The sequence below is a fragment of the Juglans regia genome, chromosome 7 (assembly GCF_001411555.2).
Source record: "Juglans regia cultivar Chandler chromosome 7, Walnut 2.0, whole genome shotgun sequence".
Taxonomy (NCBI): domain Eukaryota; kingdom Viridiplantae; phylum Streptophyta; class Magnoliopsida; order Fagales; family Juglandaceae; genus Juglans; species Juglans regia.
Window position 1 is genome coordinate 31,588,305 of NC_049907.1, and position 16,007 is coordinate 31,604,311.

General features: G+C 39.4%; 1 protein-coding gene across 1 annotated transcript; it reads right to left on the reverse strand.

The window, feature by feature from the left end:
* Positions 1-14,265: 14,265 nt before the first annotated feature.
* On the reverse strand, positions 14,266-14,739 carry LOC118348923. The gene has a single exon (XM_035691503.1). It carries the CDS (start codon positions 14,737-14,739, stop codon positions 14,266-14,268), a length of 474 nt encoding a protein of 157 aa, XP_035547396.1.
* Between the last annotated feature and the right edge of the window lie 1,268 nt (positions 14,740-16,007).

Below are 16,007 nucleotides of genomic sequence, written 5' to 3' on the forward strand. Positions count from 1 at the left end.
TGAAAATATTAGTCTTACTCAGGAGCTTATTCATGATATAAACAAGCCTATTAGAGGAGGTAACATTATGATGAAAATTGATTTTGCAAAAGCTTATGACACTATTGACTGGGGTTTTTTAAGTCATATTTTGAAAGCTTTTGGATTTTCCCCGAAGGTTTGTCATTTGTTAGCTCAATGTGTTACTACACCTTGGTATTCTGTGGTTATGAATGGTGTCGCCAAAGGTTTTTTCAAGCGTGGACGTGGTCTCCGTCAAGGAGATCCTCTATCTCCTTACTTGTTCATTTTGGTAGAAGAAGTTCTCTCTCGGTTGTTAAAAAATAAATTTGAGTTGGGGAGAATTAAAAGTTTTTCTCATCCTAGGCATGGTCCTGTTATTTCTCATCTTTTATATGCTGATGACATGGTAATTTTTGCTAATGGAGGAAGGTCTTCAGTTTCGGAAATTGTCGAAGTTCTTCGTATTTATGCTGAGTGGTCTGGTCAACAGGTAAATAGTGCCAAGTCTTCAATCTTCTTTTCTAAAAGAATTAATTCTGTTAGACGTAGACACCTTTTATTGAATACTCAGTTCACGGAAGGGGTGTTTCCGGTCAAGTACTTAGGGGTGCCTATTGTTTCAAGTAGATTGAAGTAAATTCATTTTCAGGATGTTATTCAAAAAATTCGAAAGAAGATTGAAGGTTGGAAGGTGAGTTTTCTCTCCACAGGGGCGAGAGTCATTTTATTAAAGCATGTGTTGTCGAGTATGCCAATTCATTTGTTATCTATGATGCAGGTTCCGAAATTAGTGTTGCTTCAGTTTAATAAATTATTTAGCACTTTTTTTTGGGGCTCATTTAATGGGAATCCCAAGAGGAAATGGATTAAATGGGACAAATTATGCAAACCTGTTGATGAAGGAGGGGTTGGTTTGAGAAGTTTTGTTGATGTGCAAAGATCTTTGCATCTTAAATTTGCCTGGAATTTGTTAAGTTCAGATTCTTTATGGAAAAGATTTTTTTGTGCTAAATATTTGCATGGTCAGCATCCGATTGAGCTTAATCCATCGAGAGGCTCTAGGTTTTGGAGAGCTATTGTAAAAGAAATTCCTGTTGTTCTTTCACGTTCCAGGTGGAAGATTAGGGAGGGGAACGTGTCGTTCTGGAGAGACAATTGGCTAAATTCTGGTCCACTTATGGAGCAGTATCAGATGGTGGGTGATCCGGAATTGAAGGTGAAAGATTGTATGACTAATAATAATTGGGCTATGGAGCAACTTGAGCAGCTAGTAGGGTCTGAAAAAATGGAGGATATTGTCAATGAAGTTAGTAGTAGGAGGAATGGTAACGATCAGCTTATTTGGTTGGAAAATTCGGATGGGTCTTTCACGACCAAAACTGCCTGGTCTTTTGTTCGGATTCGTAATCCTAATTGTCAATGGTCGGATTGGATTTGGAATTCAGCTTTACCTAAGAAGTTTTCTGTGCTTATGTGGAAGGCCTTAAACTCATGCCTTGCAGTGGATGATCGTATAAGGAGAATTGGTGTGCCTTTAGTCTCGAAATGTGAATGTTGTAGGGACGGGGCCATAGAGGATATTAATCATGTGTTATATAGTGGTAATATTGCTAAGGCTATTTGGAAGTTTAGTTCTAATATTTTGGGTATTCCGTTTGTTCCGAATCGGTCTTGGAGGGCAATTGTAAAGCCTGAGTACATATGTTTGTTACCACGGTATTCCTCCGCCACAAGTGATGGCTTATTAATAAAATTGGGTGGGGATCACTATTGGACAGGTGATTTCTCACTCTTTGATAAAAAAACCTATTTTAATTCCTCTAAACTTAAAACTCTCATAATTCCAAAATATATCATCACTTCCTAAAATCACCAATATCCACCATAACCAACGTTAAACTCAAAGCACCAATATTTAACCCCAAAACAGCCAACAAATCTCATAGCATAAACCAATCACACAAAAACTCCATCATCCAATCTAATCGACTCCCTTTGTAACACCCCGTTCCCAGAGGTCCGGAGAGTTAGCTCTTAATACTTAAAATTAACTTAAATAACACAACTATAAACTCCAGAAAAATCCCATAAAATATTAATACACTTAATCAAACCAAAAATCTAAGTTCCTCCATGGCGACAATAAAGAAGTCCCCAATAACATAAATTAGAAATTCTCCAAAAACTTGAACACATCCTCAACTCATCAAATCAAATACCCGAAAAATAAATCAGCTTACTAACTACGACTCTCAAATAAGCATTTGTACCCTCAGGCACTTATTCCACTACGATCATCACACGTTGCTAAACTTTCTACTCTTGCTCCCCAGCTGAACCATCAAAATTATCTGAAAAATATATGGAGATAAGGGATGAGTTATCAACAACTCAGTAAGCAGAGAACATATACCAGTGTATAAACATTAGCATTTACAGAAATCAGAATGCAGAACAAAACATTTTCATTTTCAGAGTGCGGAAGCAGAACATGTTATCAAAATATCAGAGTGAAGATTTAGAAATAATTTCATTCAAAATATTCTTTGGCATAACATAAAAGATCATCATCATCATCAGAACATCATATCAGAACAAAGGCCATGTATAATCCCCGTGGTAGGGTTGTGCATCTGTGGATAGCCAAGCAGAACATAAAACACTCTGTCACCAAGGTGTGCATTCAAAACAGAGACCACTACTATAACCTGTGGCAAGGCTGTATCCACTATTGTTACCCGTGGTTGGGCCATATCCACTATTATAACTTGTGGTTGGGCCATATCCACTATTATAACCCATGGTTGGGCCGTATCCACTATTATTACCCGTGGTTGGGCCGTATCCACTATTGTAACCCGTGGTTGGGCCGTATGCCACTATTATCACCCGTGGCAGGGCCGTAACTGAACAGAACGGAAACAGAATCAAATTCAGAATCAGAGAGTCATGCCAAAGGTTTTCAAACATCACGTCTTTTCCAAACAGTGTACTGAACAAAAATCTTCGGAACAGAACAAAATCATATCACAACATAATTTATGCACAAATTTCATATTTGCTCTTATTTTCAAAGTTCAGAAACAAAATGTCAAAAATAAGTTCATGTCTACACCAATCATGACAAAAAATATTTTCTTCTTAAACAGAATCTCATGAGTAATGCAGAACAAATAACTGAGGTAGTTCAAATTTCTTTTCATAGCAAAACATGCACATTTTCCAAAAATGACCTCAGCTCATTTTATTTTAATGCAAAGTCTAGCAGAGGAACCCCGCTTACCTGGACTTCTTAGCTTTTCAGAATTTTCCTCAAAATGTCGAGCAATTAACAATCGTCACCTATCAAATAATCAAGTAATTCTCGTAAATTTCCAATCAACCACTTATTTTGATATTTAATCCTAAATTTCTAAAATAACCTACTTAATTCCTGAAAACCTAAAATTTCATAACATTAAAATTTATCATCTTTTTCTAAAATCGCCACTGTCCAATTGATAACTTTGACTAAAAACATTAAAAAAATCTAACTTATTTATTAATGAAAACAACTTATAAAGTTCAATACTAGATAATATAATTATCCTAAAATATTTTAAAGTAAACCATAACTATTATTAAATAGACTAAAACATATCTAAATTGTAAAAATAACATTACTCCAATATTGTTTACTCTTAACATAAAACTTTACTTAATAACATAATAAAATAATCTTCTGTAATCATAATTAAATAACAGTGTACTAATACATAATAAAATATAAAAGCTCATTAATATAACCTGCAGTGAAGGGCATTACGGTAATTCAAATAATTCCTTGAAAACTAACCAAAACAAAACCTACGTAACTGAATAACATGCACGGCGGAAACTACCCAAGGGAAATCGAGGCACTCGTTGAGGGTGAGGCGCGACGGGGCTGACTGGAGGGACTGCGGTGGCGCAGCAGAAGAGCAGGAGCGGTGCGAAGCTTCCGTCGAGCAGCGCTGGGCACTATAGAAGGAGAGGGGAAAGTGAGCGAGAGAGGGCGGAGAGAAAAGAGGGAGTAACCGAGGGAGGTACTCACCGCGAGGGACAAGGCGGGACAGAGGCGGCTTGAGGCTGACGGAAAAGTGACAACCGGCGGATTCTGTGGCTGGTCCGCTAGTTTCCCTGACTTACGGTGGTGACTAACCGTATAAGTGGTGATGCTCTGTTTTTTAGAGGAGAAACAGAGGATTTTAATTCGGTAAAAGCATGGGTTGCTATTTCCCGTGGCTGTCGAAAGTGTTTTCTGAGGGTTGTTCTGGGCGTCGGTTTTACGTGGAGAAGGAGGTTGGGGGAGGACGAACCGTGCAGCAGTGGTGACGAACGCGTTTGGGCTTCCGTGAGGGTGTTGGACGGCAACGGGGATGGCTGAAAGGTGCAGAGATCGGGTTGCCATTTGCGTGGGGAGGAGTTTCTAGTGGCGGCAGTGTTGGGTAAAATCTCAGTGCTTGGGAAAAACATAAGCATCTATATATATGTGAGGTGAAACCCTAGAGAGACGAGAGAGACGTGTGTGTGCATGCATGCCGTGAACGAACGAATGCATGTGTGTATGCATGCTGTGCGACGGAAAAAAAAATAAGCCGTGCGAAAAAAAATAACATAGACGGAAAGAGAAGGAAACGAAAAAGAAAAAAAAAATAAAACAAGTGGGGAGAATAAAAAAATAATAATAAAAATAAATAAATAAATAAACGGCATAGATCTCAAAAAAAAAAATTGACAGTCCAACTATACCAATCTTGGATCCGGGTGTTACACCCTTACTCCTCAGACTCAGTCCGGTACAACCAAACAATTAACAGTAAATATGAGTTAGCGCAGAAATACATTTAAATCTCAAAAGTTCTTTGGGAAAATACTTACAATGCTATAATATAATTTTTGAAAGATCACAGAGGTGCTAGAAGCGGCAACGCAGCAACAAAACAGTGCCAAATGCACTGTGGCCGTGGGTCTCAAAAATCCACTTTTGAATGGGTGCAAACGAAGACCCGAGATTGATAGGGTAGGGCTTAGGGATGTCGGTGAAGCTAGTGGTGGTGGTGGTTGGCCGTGGGTGGCGGCGCAAATGGTGGTTGAAGTGAAAAATACCCAAGACAAAAATGTTGATGAATGTGCTTCACCGGTGACGGATCGGAGGTGGGGTTGGGTCCAATGGGTTGCTAGGAGGTTGATGATGATGTGGTGAAGAAATGGCGGCCAATGGTGGTGTGACAGCGGCGTGCGAGCACAAGAGGTGCTGCGGCTTCAATGGGCTCGTGGTGGCTAAAGGTGGCGCGGCTGGGGCTAGAAACGGAGGGGTGGTGTCGCCGGCGGCTGGGGAAGCTGGGGAGCAGGGCAGTGTCGACCACTGCCGACGCATGGCGGCGGGCTGGGGAGGAGAAGGAAACAGACGGAGAGAAGAGAGGGAGAGATGTGCTCGCGCGGGAAGGAACCAGGAGAGGAAGAAAAGAAAGAAAAGAAGGAAGAAAAAGAAAAAGAAGAAAAAGAAAAGAGGAAAGAGAAAATGTAGGGAAAGAAATGAGGTCCAATCCTCACATCTTGGGTCACAAAAATGATCCTACGGAAACGATTTTAAAACAGCAAGTGAAATAAAATAATTCAAATGCAGTGATTAAAATGAAAATAAATAATTAAACCCAATAATAAGTTAATTTAATTTGAGAAGAAATTTAAACGCATAACAATAATTAATTTAAAGAAAGCACTTCAAAAACATAATTTTCCTAAACTAAAAATCATAAAATAACCCAATTAAAAATCCAATAATTTTAAAACAAGAGAATAAATTTTGAATCAATAAAAATAATTTCTTCATTAAAAAATACCCTAAAATACAGGATGTTACAAAAGTATAACATGCTTGAGTCACATACACTTAGCGATTTAGAATTGGATCATGGGCCTAAACCATTGGACCTAAGTTCCCAAAAAGGCCGAAATTCTAAGGTAAACTAGAGCCATTCTTCTCTTAGGCTTAAGTTACTACATCAAAGGTTTCTAAGGCCTTCCAAAATAACTAAGGATCCTAAAATACCACAGCAGCCTAGAACAAATTCTAAAGGCCAAGCCTAGACAAAACTTGGGCCATCACCGTAATATTTCCAACCCTACCTTAGCTAGTAGCTAGTATTTGCTTGAGAATCTTTGAATAACCCTAGTTACCCTATTAGGTAAGGTTAAATTGATGCAGCACACGACTTGTGCTCTATTTGACTCTAGTGCATCGCGATCTCTTGTGTCTTTTGGTTATGTGCAGAGATGTGAATTAAATGTGGATCGTTTGTCTCGAAAGGTTCTAGTAGCTATTCTAGATGGGAAGATAGTTGGGTGCACGCGTGTAGTTAAGAGTTCTTCGTTGGAAGTCGCGGGTTTAACTTTGATTGCTGATCTGATTGTTTTCCACTTAATGGAATTCGACTTAATCATAGGGATGGATTGGCTATTAAGGCATTATGCCAAGATAGACTGTCGAATGAAAAAGGTAATATTTGATTTACCTTCAAGGGATAGAATCTTTCATATGGGGGAAGTTGTCAAGTTAGTTTCATCGGTGGTAACGGCCGAACAAGTTAAGAAGAGCTTGACAATAGGAGCTACTGCTTATCTTGTAGTCATGACAAGCACGACAGAGGAACCTAAAGGAGTCCAGGGAATCCTAGTGATAGAAGACTTCCCTAAGGTTTTCACTGACGATTTGCTTGGATTACTACCGGACCGAGAAACAGAGTTCGTAATTGAGCTCGAGCCATCCACAGCCTGTGACATCCCCAATCCCTGCTTGGGATGGAACAGAGACTTAGAGCGTTGCGACATGCAACACAAGGTTACATGCCCCTGTTCATGATAGTTAATACGCAATGCATCCTACTATGCAACTAGCAGTATGCAATAATCACAGCAGAAATAAAAGGTTAAGGTGAAAAATATGCCTGAATAACTAAAACATCCCAACTTCATTAGTTAATCATCATGTTCGAAATACTAAAGTAGTATAGACTTATATACAAAGTCATATTATTCTCTTCATGCAATCTAAAGCATAAAGGACTTGGGCTATGAACATCAAAATTAAGTCCAGCTTACTCTCCAGATCCGACTCCTCCTCAATCATGTGAATCCAGTGCTCCATTAATCTCGTCCTGGACGATTCCTGACACAAATTCTATCATTCCGAGTGGAATGATAGTGGTCCCATAAAAGGGTGAAATTTACTCGAAATCTCAGAAAGTTAAACAACTAACTGACACAAAGATAAATCAATCATGAAAAATGATAAATATGCAATCCATGAGATGCAAAAAATCAGTATACATGTCTCCCATTCAGATTCTCAACATCTTTTAAAAATATGGAGACATGAGTTTTTACTCAGTAAGTAATTTTGTAATCATTTTTGAAAAGACATAACTTCTTCATAAAAATTTCATCATAGACTTACATCATTATCTTAATTGATAACATTATGTGTGGTAATGTCATAGTTCTCCATATGCACTGTGAGTACCTGTCGGTGACCATAGTATAACTTACGTTAAAACTACGTTGTCTATATAATCGTTCTCAATGCATTGGTAAATATAACAAAGCATCATAAAAAGTTATAACATGTACACCCACCTGCGTTAGGTGTCATAACATGTTGACTTCGTTTTGGCATTCTTTAAAAAGAACCCATTCGAAGCCTGTTGGCTATGCTTCGTCAATTCAGGGGCTACAACTCCATTATTAAACACTCCAGAGTGGACAGAGGAATTCCACTAGGATAATTTCCCCATCCTACCCTTTGGGGTCGTGATAAAATAATTTTCATGCAATGTTTTGAAAAATATTTTTTATGACGTGCATATGTAGCAAGTTCCACGAAAAAAGACATTTATATGCAATATACAAAAAATGGTAAAAATATCACATGTCCTATAAGTATGCACTCAATGTATCATATAACATGATATTTTATGCTCAAAATGATAATTGAAATATGAATGAATATTTATCAATAATTCATAAATAATTTATTAAGGTGTATGTTAGAGGCCAACTTACAAACTTTCGGAGAAATTTGAAATTAGCGTTGTAGCAGCGTAAATTGTGTGTATACTAAGTTAGGGTTGATACTCTTAGGGATAGATTCAAAATCAAAGGCTTAAAAAAATTGGGTATTTACAAAAATACCCATTGACTTTCAAAACATTGTCATTTAGTCCCTATATTTTCACTAATTGCAAACGAATTCCAAATTTAACCAAATTTCATGGACTTTATATTTTTGGCATTCTAAAACCATCTATGCCCTTATATTTTCAAAATTCAAAGTGAAACTTATCCAATTAGTCCCAACCTGTGACATGCATCCTATTTGATGCCAACGTGTATTTTCAACTATTGATCCCTATGAATGCATGCATACGAGATTTTCTTTAATCGTTAATGATCATTAACATCTTTAGGGATATTATGAAGTCTAATTCTTGAGTAATCAAGTTCATCCCAACACTTAATCAAAGTTAAGAAATCCTCAATCACCAATATGCTTAAAACTGATTCATGCTTGATAATCAAAACAAGATAGATTTAAAACCTATCATGACATGCTTCTAATCACAAATCTAACCTTCCATAATCATGTTAGGATAATGATAGATCTTATCAAATCCTGCTTAGGACATGCCATAGCTAAATTTCCAATTAAAAACATTCAATTATTCAAACCTTCCTTTAATTGACCCGGTTTTGCATTAAGCATCATAACCTTCTCAAGACTCAACCAAATTTCATACTAACACTTGGAAACAAAGCTTGAAATGCTAGCTAAGATAAAAAGAAAGAAAACTTACAAATTTCGTGGCCTTCCAAGCACTCTAGACTGCCTTACACAAGAGCACTAAAAACGTTTACAAAACTCACTCGATTTGCACTCTTTTGATCTCTAAGAGGGAGAAATGCTCTCAAGGCTCAAGATGATGCTTGGAGCTATGGTGTGGGTGCAATGAGAAGGGGATGGAAGTATTAATAGGTGGCCAAGGGGTGAGGGACATTGGCTTTGGTGCTTGGTGATTGGGTGAAGTGGGAGGTGCTCAAATCTGGAAAATGATTACATGAGCTTAGGTCACTTGTGCAAAATGAAATAGTGCTCTAAACCACCATCATTTCCTCTCCACAGTAGCTGAAAGGGTCTTGTAGATGACTCCAGGTCATGGGGCATCATTTGGATGGCAGAAGATCCCTCAAACCACCCATGAAAACAGGTGGATGAAGGTGGTTTTGTGGTGGGAGAAAATCAGTTCTGTTTCTGATTTTTTGGGTAGCAAAAATGAGTCAAAATCCTTCAAGATGGTCATGGGACTTCTTGGTGATTGGGTGGAGAAGGAGATGGCATAGGGTGGTGGTGCAAACCATGGTAGGAGGCTGGTTCAAATTCATTCCAAATGGTTCCTACACAAACTAGAACAAGGTGCACCCGGTTTGGTTCTTTGAGTTGGTTGATGCAACCAATTTCGTCAAAGGCTCAAACTGAGTTTGGGAGGGTATCATAAGGTTTTTTATGGACCATATTAGCCTTGAGGACAAACCAAAAAAATGTTGGGCCCAAGGGCAAAATAGTCCAAGCATTACAAAGGGCAATGCACAAAACCGATTGAAGCATGGTTTGGGCTTGTTATGTCATTTTTCTTAATGACATGTGGAACGGTTTAGTTAGAGTATTAACATGGTATAATCATGGTTTAAGGGAGTATTAATTCAAGAAAAATTGAATTAAAAATTTTAAGAAAAGATTAAGCATGATTAAGCTTCAAAGCATAGCTTAAAGTGCACTAACCTCAAGTATGATGGTTAAATAGCCTTAGGCAATTTTCAAAACTTAATTTGGGTACTTTGAGTGTGATTTGGGTTTAAGAAAACCAATGGTATGGTGTATTGGGCCTTTGGTATTTGAATGGTAAAATGAGTCCAAACATGGCTTTGGGCCATAGGGGCTTGAAAAGGGCCAGGGGTCCAATCTATACCAAAGGCCTTATACCTTCCTATACTTAGGCCAAAACTAGCCTTGATTTCTGAAGGGCTTGGTTCAAGGTTTTCTTGGGCTAGGCCCATAAATGTACTTGGGTCCAAAAAACTCTCACCAAAATTACTAATGGGCTTGCCTCTCTAAAGCTTAGCTCTTTAACACTAAGTACCAACATTAATGCTAACCCCACTATCAACCTTAATGAAAGTGATTAACCCCATAATTAAAAGCCTAATCTAGAGTACTTAAGGGTTAACCAAGGGTTAATTGAGCGGGGTGTTACATCCTCCCCCCTTAAAACAAGATTTTGTCCTCGAAATCGGGGTCAAATAAAACATGCAATGGGTAAGAGTTTGAGTGTTGACTCACCAATTGCGCTATAGCTCGGGCTATGAATGCAAATGCCATGATGTGATGCTAAACAAGTCACATGCCAAACAAATAAGGGTATTTGCTTCTCATGTCAACTTCTTTTTCCCATGTGGCCTCTTCAACATCATGATTTCACCATAAAACCTTAACCAAGGGCATTTTACGATTCTGTAGTTCCGTATCCTTCCAATCAGTGATCTGAATTGGAACTTTCTCGTAGGTTAGGTTGGGTTGAAGTGAAATATCCCTCGTGTCAACAAAGGTTGAAATTTGCTTTTTGAAACTCTTCTTGAGAGAAGATGCATGGAAAACATTGTGGAATCCTTGGAATTCAGTGGGAAGATCCAGCCTGTAAGTGACTGCTCCTACTTTCTCCAGAATCTCATATGGTCCTACGTATCTTGGACTTAACTTCCCTTTCTTTCCAAACCGAAAGACTCCTTTCATGGGCGATACTTTAAGATAGACCCAGTCGCCAACTTCAAACTCAAGGGTCATTCTTTGACTATCAGCATAGCTCTTTTGCCTATTCTGGGCAGCCTTCATCCTTTCCCTTATTTGGCGGATTTGATCCTTCATCTCTTGAAGAATCTCTGTACCATAGATCCTTCCTTCTCTTACTTCATCCCAGTAAAAGGGAGATCTACACTTCCTTCCATATAACACTTCGTAGGGTGCCATTTGGATGGTGGCTTGGAAGCTATTATTGTAGGCAAATTCTATTAGTGGCAAGAGCTTCTCCCATTCATCGTTTTGTTGCAAAACACAAGCTCTTAGCATGTCCTCTAGGGTCTGAAATGTCCATTCAGTTTGCCCATTAGTCTGAGGGTGATAGGCACTACTAAACTTCTCTATCAGATACAATCGTCCTTGGGACTCCATGTAATCTTACTATTTCAGTAACAAACAGCTGAGTCAACTTCTCCATGGGGTCGGTATTTTTAACTACCAAAAAGTGGGCACTTTTCGACAAACGATCGACCACGACCCAAATAGAGTTGTTTCCCTTTGAGGTCCTTGGTTATCCAATTACAAAATCCATGGATATGCCCTCCCATTTCCATTCTGGGATTGGGAGTGGCTATAAATCTCTAGCGAGTCTCTGATGCTCTGCCTTGACCGTTATACATATCGAGCATCTATTAACATAATCCACTAAGTCCTTTTTTAATCCTTCCCACCAAAAGTGTTGCTTCAAATCTTGATACATTTTGGTGCTCCTTGGGTGGGCTATGTATGGAGTCTGATGTGCTTCCCTCAATATCTTATCCCCGATCTCTTAATCAACTGGGATAACTTTTCGGTCTTTGTATTATAGCAACCCGTCATTTTTTAGGGTGAAACCTTCGGGTCCTTTCTTCTTCTCTATCTTCCGTCGAATTTCTACCCATTTGGGATCCTCTATTTGATGCTTCTTCACTTCTTCCCATTCTGTTGGTACAATTTCTTGTATTGCGATTAGGGATACCTCAGCAGGAAGATCCTTGATCAATAACCTTCTTATACTATGTAGAAGGGACTCTACATCCGAGGCAAGACTTGTGGAATTATCCTTTCGCATCTTTCGACTTAGCGCATCCACAACTATATTAGCCTTGCTAGGGTGATACTTAATCTCACATTGGTAGTCACTAATAGTTTCTAACCACCTTCTCTGCCTTATATTCAAATTCTACTGACTAAACAAGTACTTGAGACTCTGGTGATCGGTGTAGATTTCACACTTTGCTCCATATAAATAATGCCTCCATATTTTTAAGGCGAAAACTATGGCGGCTAACTCTAGGTCATGGGTGGGGTAGTTCTGCTCATGGTTCTTCAGTTGTCATGAAGTGTAGGCGACAACTCGTTCCTCTTGCATGAGCACACACCCAAGTCCTGATTTGGATGCGTCACTAAATACTACATAGGGTTTATGAGGTTCAGGTAGGGCTAGTACCGGCGCAGTTGTGAGCCTTTCCTTGAGTTCCATAAAACTCTGCTCACACTTCTCTGTCCAAACATACCTAGCATTCTTCTTAGTTAGGGCAGTGAGGGGTCTTGACAACTTAGAGAATCCCTCCATGAATCGCCGATAGTAACCAGCTAATCCCAAAAACCTCTAAATTTTGTGCACATTCATCGGTCGCTTCCAGCTTACTACAACTTCAATTTTGTTGGGATCGACTGATTCTCCTTGACTTGAAATTACATGCCCTAAAACTTTTACCTCCATAAGCCAAAACTCGCACTTACTGAATTTGGCATACAGATGGTTTTCCTTTAGTTTTTCCAATGCTAAATAGAGATGTTCTTTGTGATCTTCTTCGCTGCTCGAATAAATCAATATATCATCAATGAATACAACAACAAAGCTATCTAGATATGGCCTGAATACTCTATTCCTCATATCCATGAAGGCGGCAGGGGCATTGGTTAGACCAAAGGACATTACTAAGAATTCGCAATGTCCGTATCTGGTTTGAAATGCCGTCTTGGGGATATCCTTCTCCCTAATCTTAAGCTGATGATAACCAGACCTTAAGTCTATCTTAGATAACACCGATGCTCCTTGCAATTGATCTAGTAGGTCATCGATACGTGGTAACGGGTACTTGTTCTTCACCGTTACTTTGTTCAATTCCCAGTAGTCAATGCACATCCTCAACAATCCATCCTTCTTCTTAACAAATAGAACTGGCACTCCCCAAGGTGATGAACTAGGTCGAATGAAGCCCTTCTCCAATAGCTCTTCTATTTGCTCTTTTAGCTCCTTCAGTTCTAGAGGGGCCATACGGTAAGGGGTTTTATGGACAAGGGTCGCTGTGGGTTCTAGTTCTATGGTGAACTCGATTTCTCTATCGGGGGGTAGTCCGGGTAGATCGTCAGTGAAAACCTCAGGGTATTCCTCAACTACATGTATCCCTCGTATCTCCTTATCATCACCATAACTCTCCGTTATGAGGGCTAAGTAGGCCGTGGCACCATTAGCAATGCACTTCCTTGCCTGCAAAGCTGAAATCAGAGAGGGGGTAGCCTTCACCAACCCTCCTGTACGATGAATGTGTCTACCCTCGGGCGAATCGAAGATTATCTCCTTATTTCGACAATCTATCCTAGCATAGTGTTTGGACCACCAGTCCATCCCTAGTATAACATCGAACCTTAGTTGATCAAAGACGATCAGGTCAGCTTCCATCAATCTTCCTTTTAGAGTCAGAGGACCTTTCTTCAACACACGGGTGTAGGTGATTGTGCTTCCATTGGGAATCAGCACTACTACCGCTTGAGGTAGTGTCTGAGTTAGTAGGTTACACATACGCGCAAATGTAGAGGATACAAATTATTTCGTGGCACCGAAGTCAAATAAAGCACAAGCCATATATTCGTATAACGCGATTTTTCCTAAGGTGCAATCAAATAGTGAGTACTAAGCAGCTATTTAAAAAGATAATTTCTAAAGAGGGGTATTGAAGGAAAATACCGGTGATAACGTCTGTTTCCTCGTCCTCAGGGATTTCCTTGCTGATATCACCAGGGGTGATGGCATAAACGCGGGCTTGAGTAGGTGGCCTCTGATTGGGCCGTTTGTTAGGAATGTTATTTCCTCCTTGAACATTCTGTGGGCATTCCTGGATCATATGCCCTGACTCTCTGCATCGGTAGCACACTCCTAGACCCACATGATATTCCCCACTGTGGTTCTTTCCACATTTCTTGCAGGTGACAGGTGGAGCTATTATAACCCCTTTTCCCTTGTTAGCTCCTTGAATAATCCTCTACTTAGCATTATTCCCGCCAGTAGTGAAGCTAGAAGCCCACTTTCTCTCGAGGTTGATATGAGCTATCACATTTTGCTATTCCGCCTACGCTATTGCAGCCACATTAACCAACTCTTGGAAGTTGTGGATGCGGAATCTAGCCACATAAATGCGAATTCTAGGATTCAACCCTGCTTGAAACTTCTGGGCTTGCATTTTCTCAGTAGCAATCAAGTGTGGGGCAAACCTTCCCAGCTCCATAAACTTCGCAGCGTACTGCTCAACAGTGAGATTGCCTTGTACCAACGTAGCAAACTCCTGGGCCTTCTGGGTCTTCATTGACTCTGGGGAGAAACGATTGTCAAATTCCTCCTTAAACCTCTCCCAGGTCAAAATGGTGATATTTCCCAATTCTCTAATCAGAAGTTGCCTCTTGGTGTCCCACCAACTTCCAGCTTCACCTTGCAGCAGGTGCCCCGCATACTGTACCTTCTGTTCCTCAATACAACCGCTAATCTTGAAGGTGCTGTCGAGATCTAATAGCCACTCGTTAGCTTTCATGGATCCCTCAGTTCCCATGAAATTGGGGTATCAGTATATTAGGAACTTCTCGTAGGAACACACTTGGTTCTCAATCAACAGGAGTTGCTGGTTCTGCCTCAGGATTACTTCCTGCTATTGCTTCATGGTCTTCATCATTTGATGAATCACGTCTGCCAAATCACGTCCTCCATCAAAACAACGATCCTGATCTCTGTGGATGTTAGATCCATCAGCGTTCCTCTATTCTCTACCATGTGTCATCTCGTCTTAATCCTTCTAACTCCTGCGATATATGCGTACCAAACTGAGCTCTAATTGCAGGATTCAAGCCTATGCAAGACTAATTATTCAAACCTATATTTTGGCATAAGGTTCCTAAGGACATGTGGTTTTACCCATAGAGGATCTGTTCTAATACCCCCACTGTGATGCTCCCAATCCCCACTTGGGATGGAACGTAGACTTAGAGCGTCGCGACATGCAACACAAGGTTACATACCCCCGTTCATGACAGTTAATATGCAATGCATCCTAGTATGCAACTAGCAGTATGCAATAATCGCAACGGAAATAAAAGGTTAAGGTGAAAAATATGCTAGAATAGCTAAAACATCCCAACTTCATTAGATAATCATCATGTTTGAAATCCTAAAGTAGCATAGACTTATATACAAAGTCATATTATTCTCTTCATGCAATCTAAAGCATAAAAGACTTGGGCTATGAACATCAAAATTAACTCTGGCTTCCTCTCCAGATCCGACTCCACCTCAATCATGCGAATCCAGTACTCCATCAGTCTCGTCCTGGTCAATTCCTAACACAACTTCTATCATTCCGAGTGGAATGATAGTGGTCCCATAAAAGGGTAAGCTTTACTCAAAATTTTAGTAAGTTAAACAACTAATTGACACAAAGAAAAATCAATCATGAAAAATGATAAATATGCAATACATGAGATGCAGAAAATCAGTATACATGTCTCCCATCCAGATTCCTCAACATCTTTTAAAAATATGGAGACACGATTTTTTACTCAGTAAGTAATTTCGTCATCATTTTTGAAAAGACATAACTTCTTCATAAAAATTTCTTCATAAACTTTCATCATCATAGACTTACATTATTATCTTAATTAATTACATAACGTGTGGTAATGTAATAGTTCCCCATATGCAATGTGAGTACCTGCCGGTGACCATAGAATACCTTACGTTGAAACTAAGTTATCTATAGATTTATTCTCAATGCATTGGTAAATATAACACAACATCAAAAAAATTCATAACCTATACATCCACCAG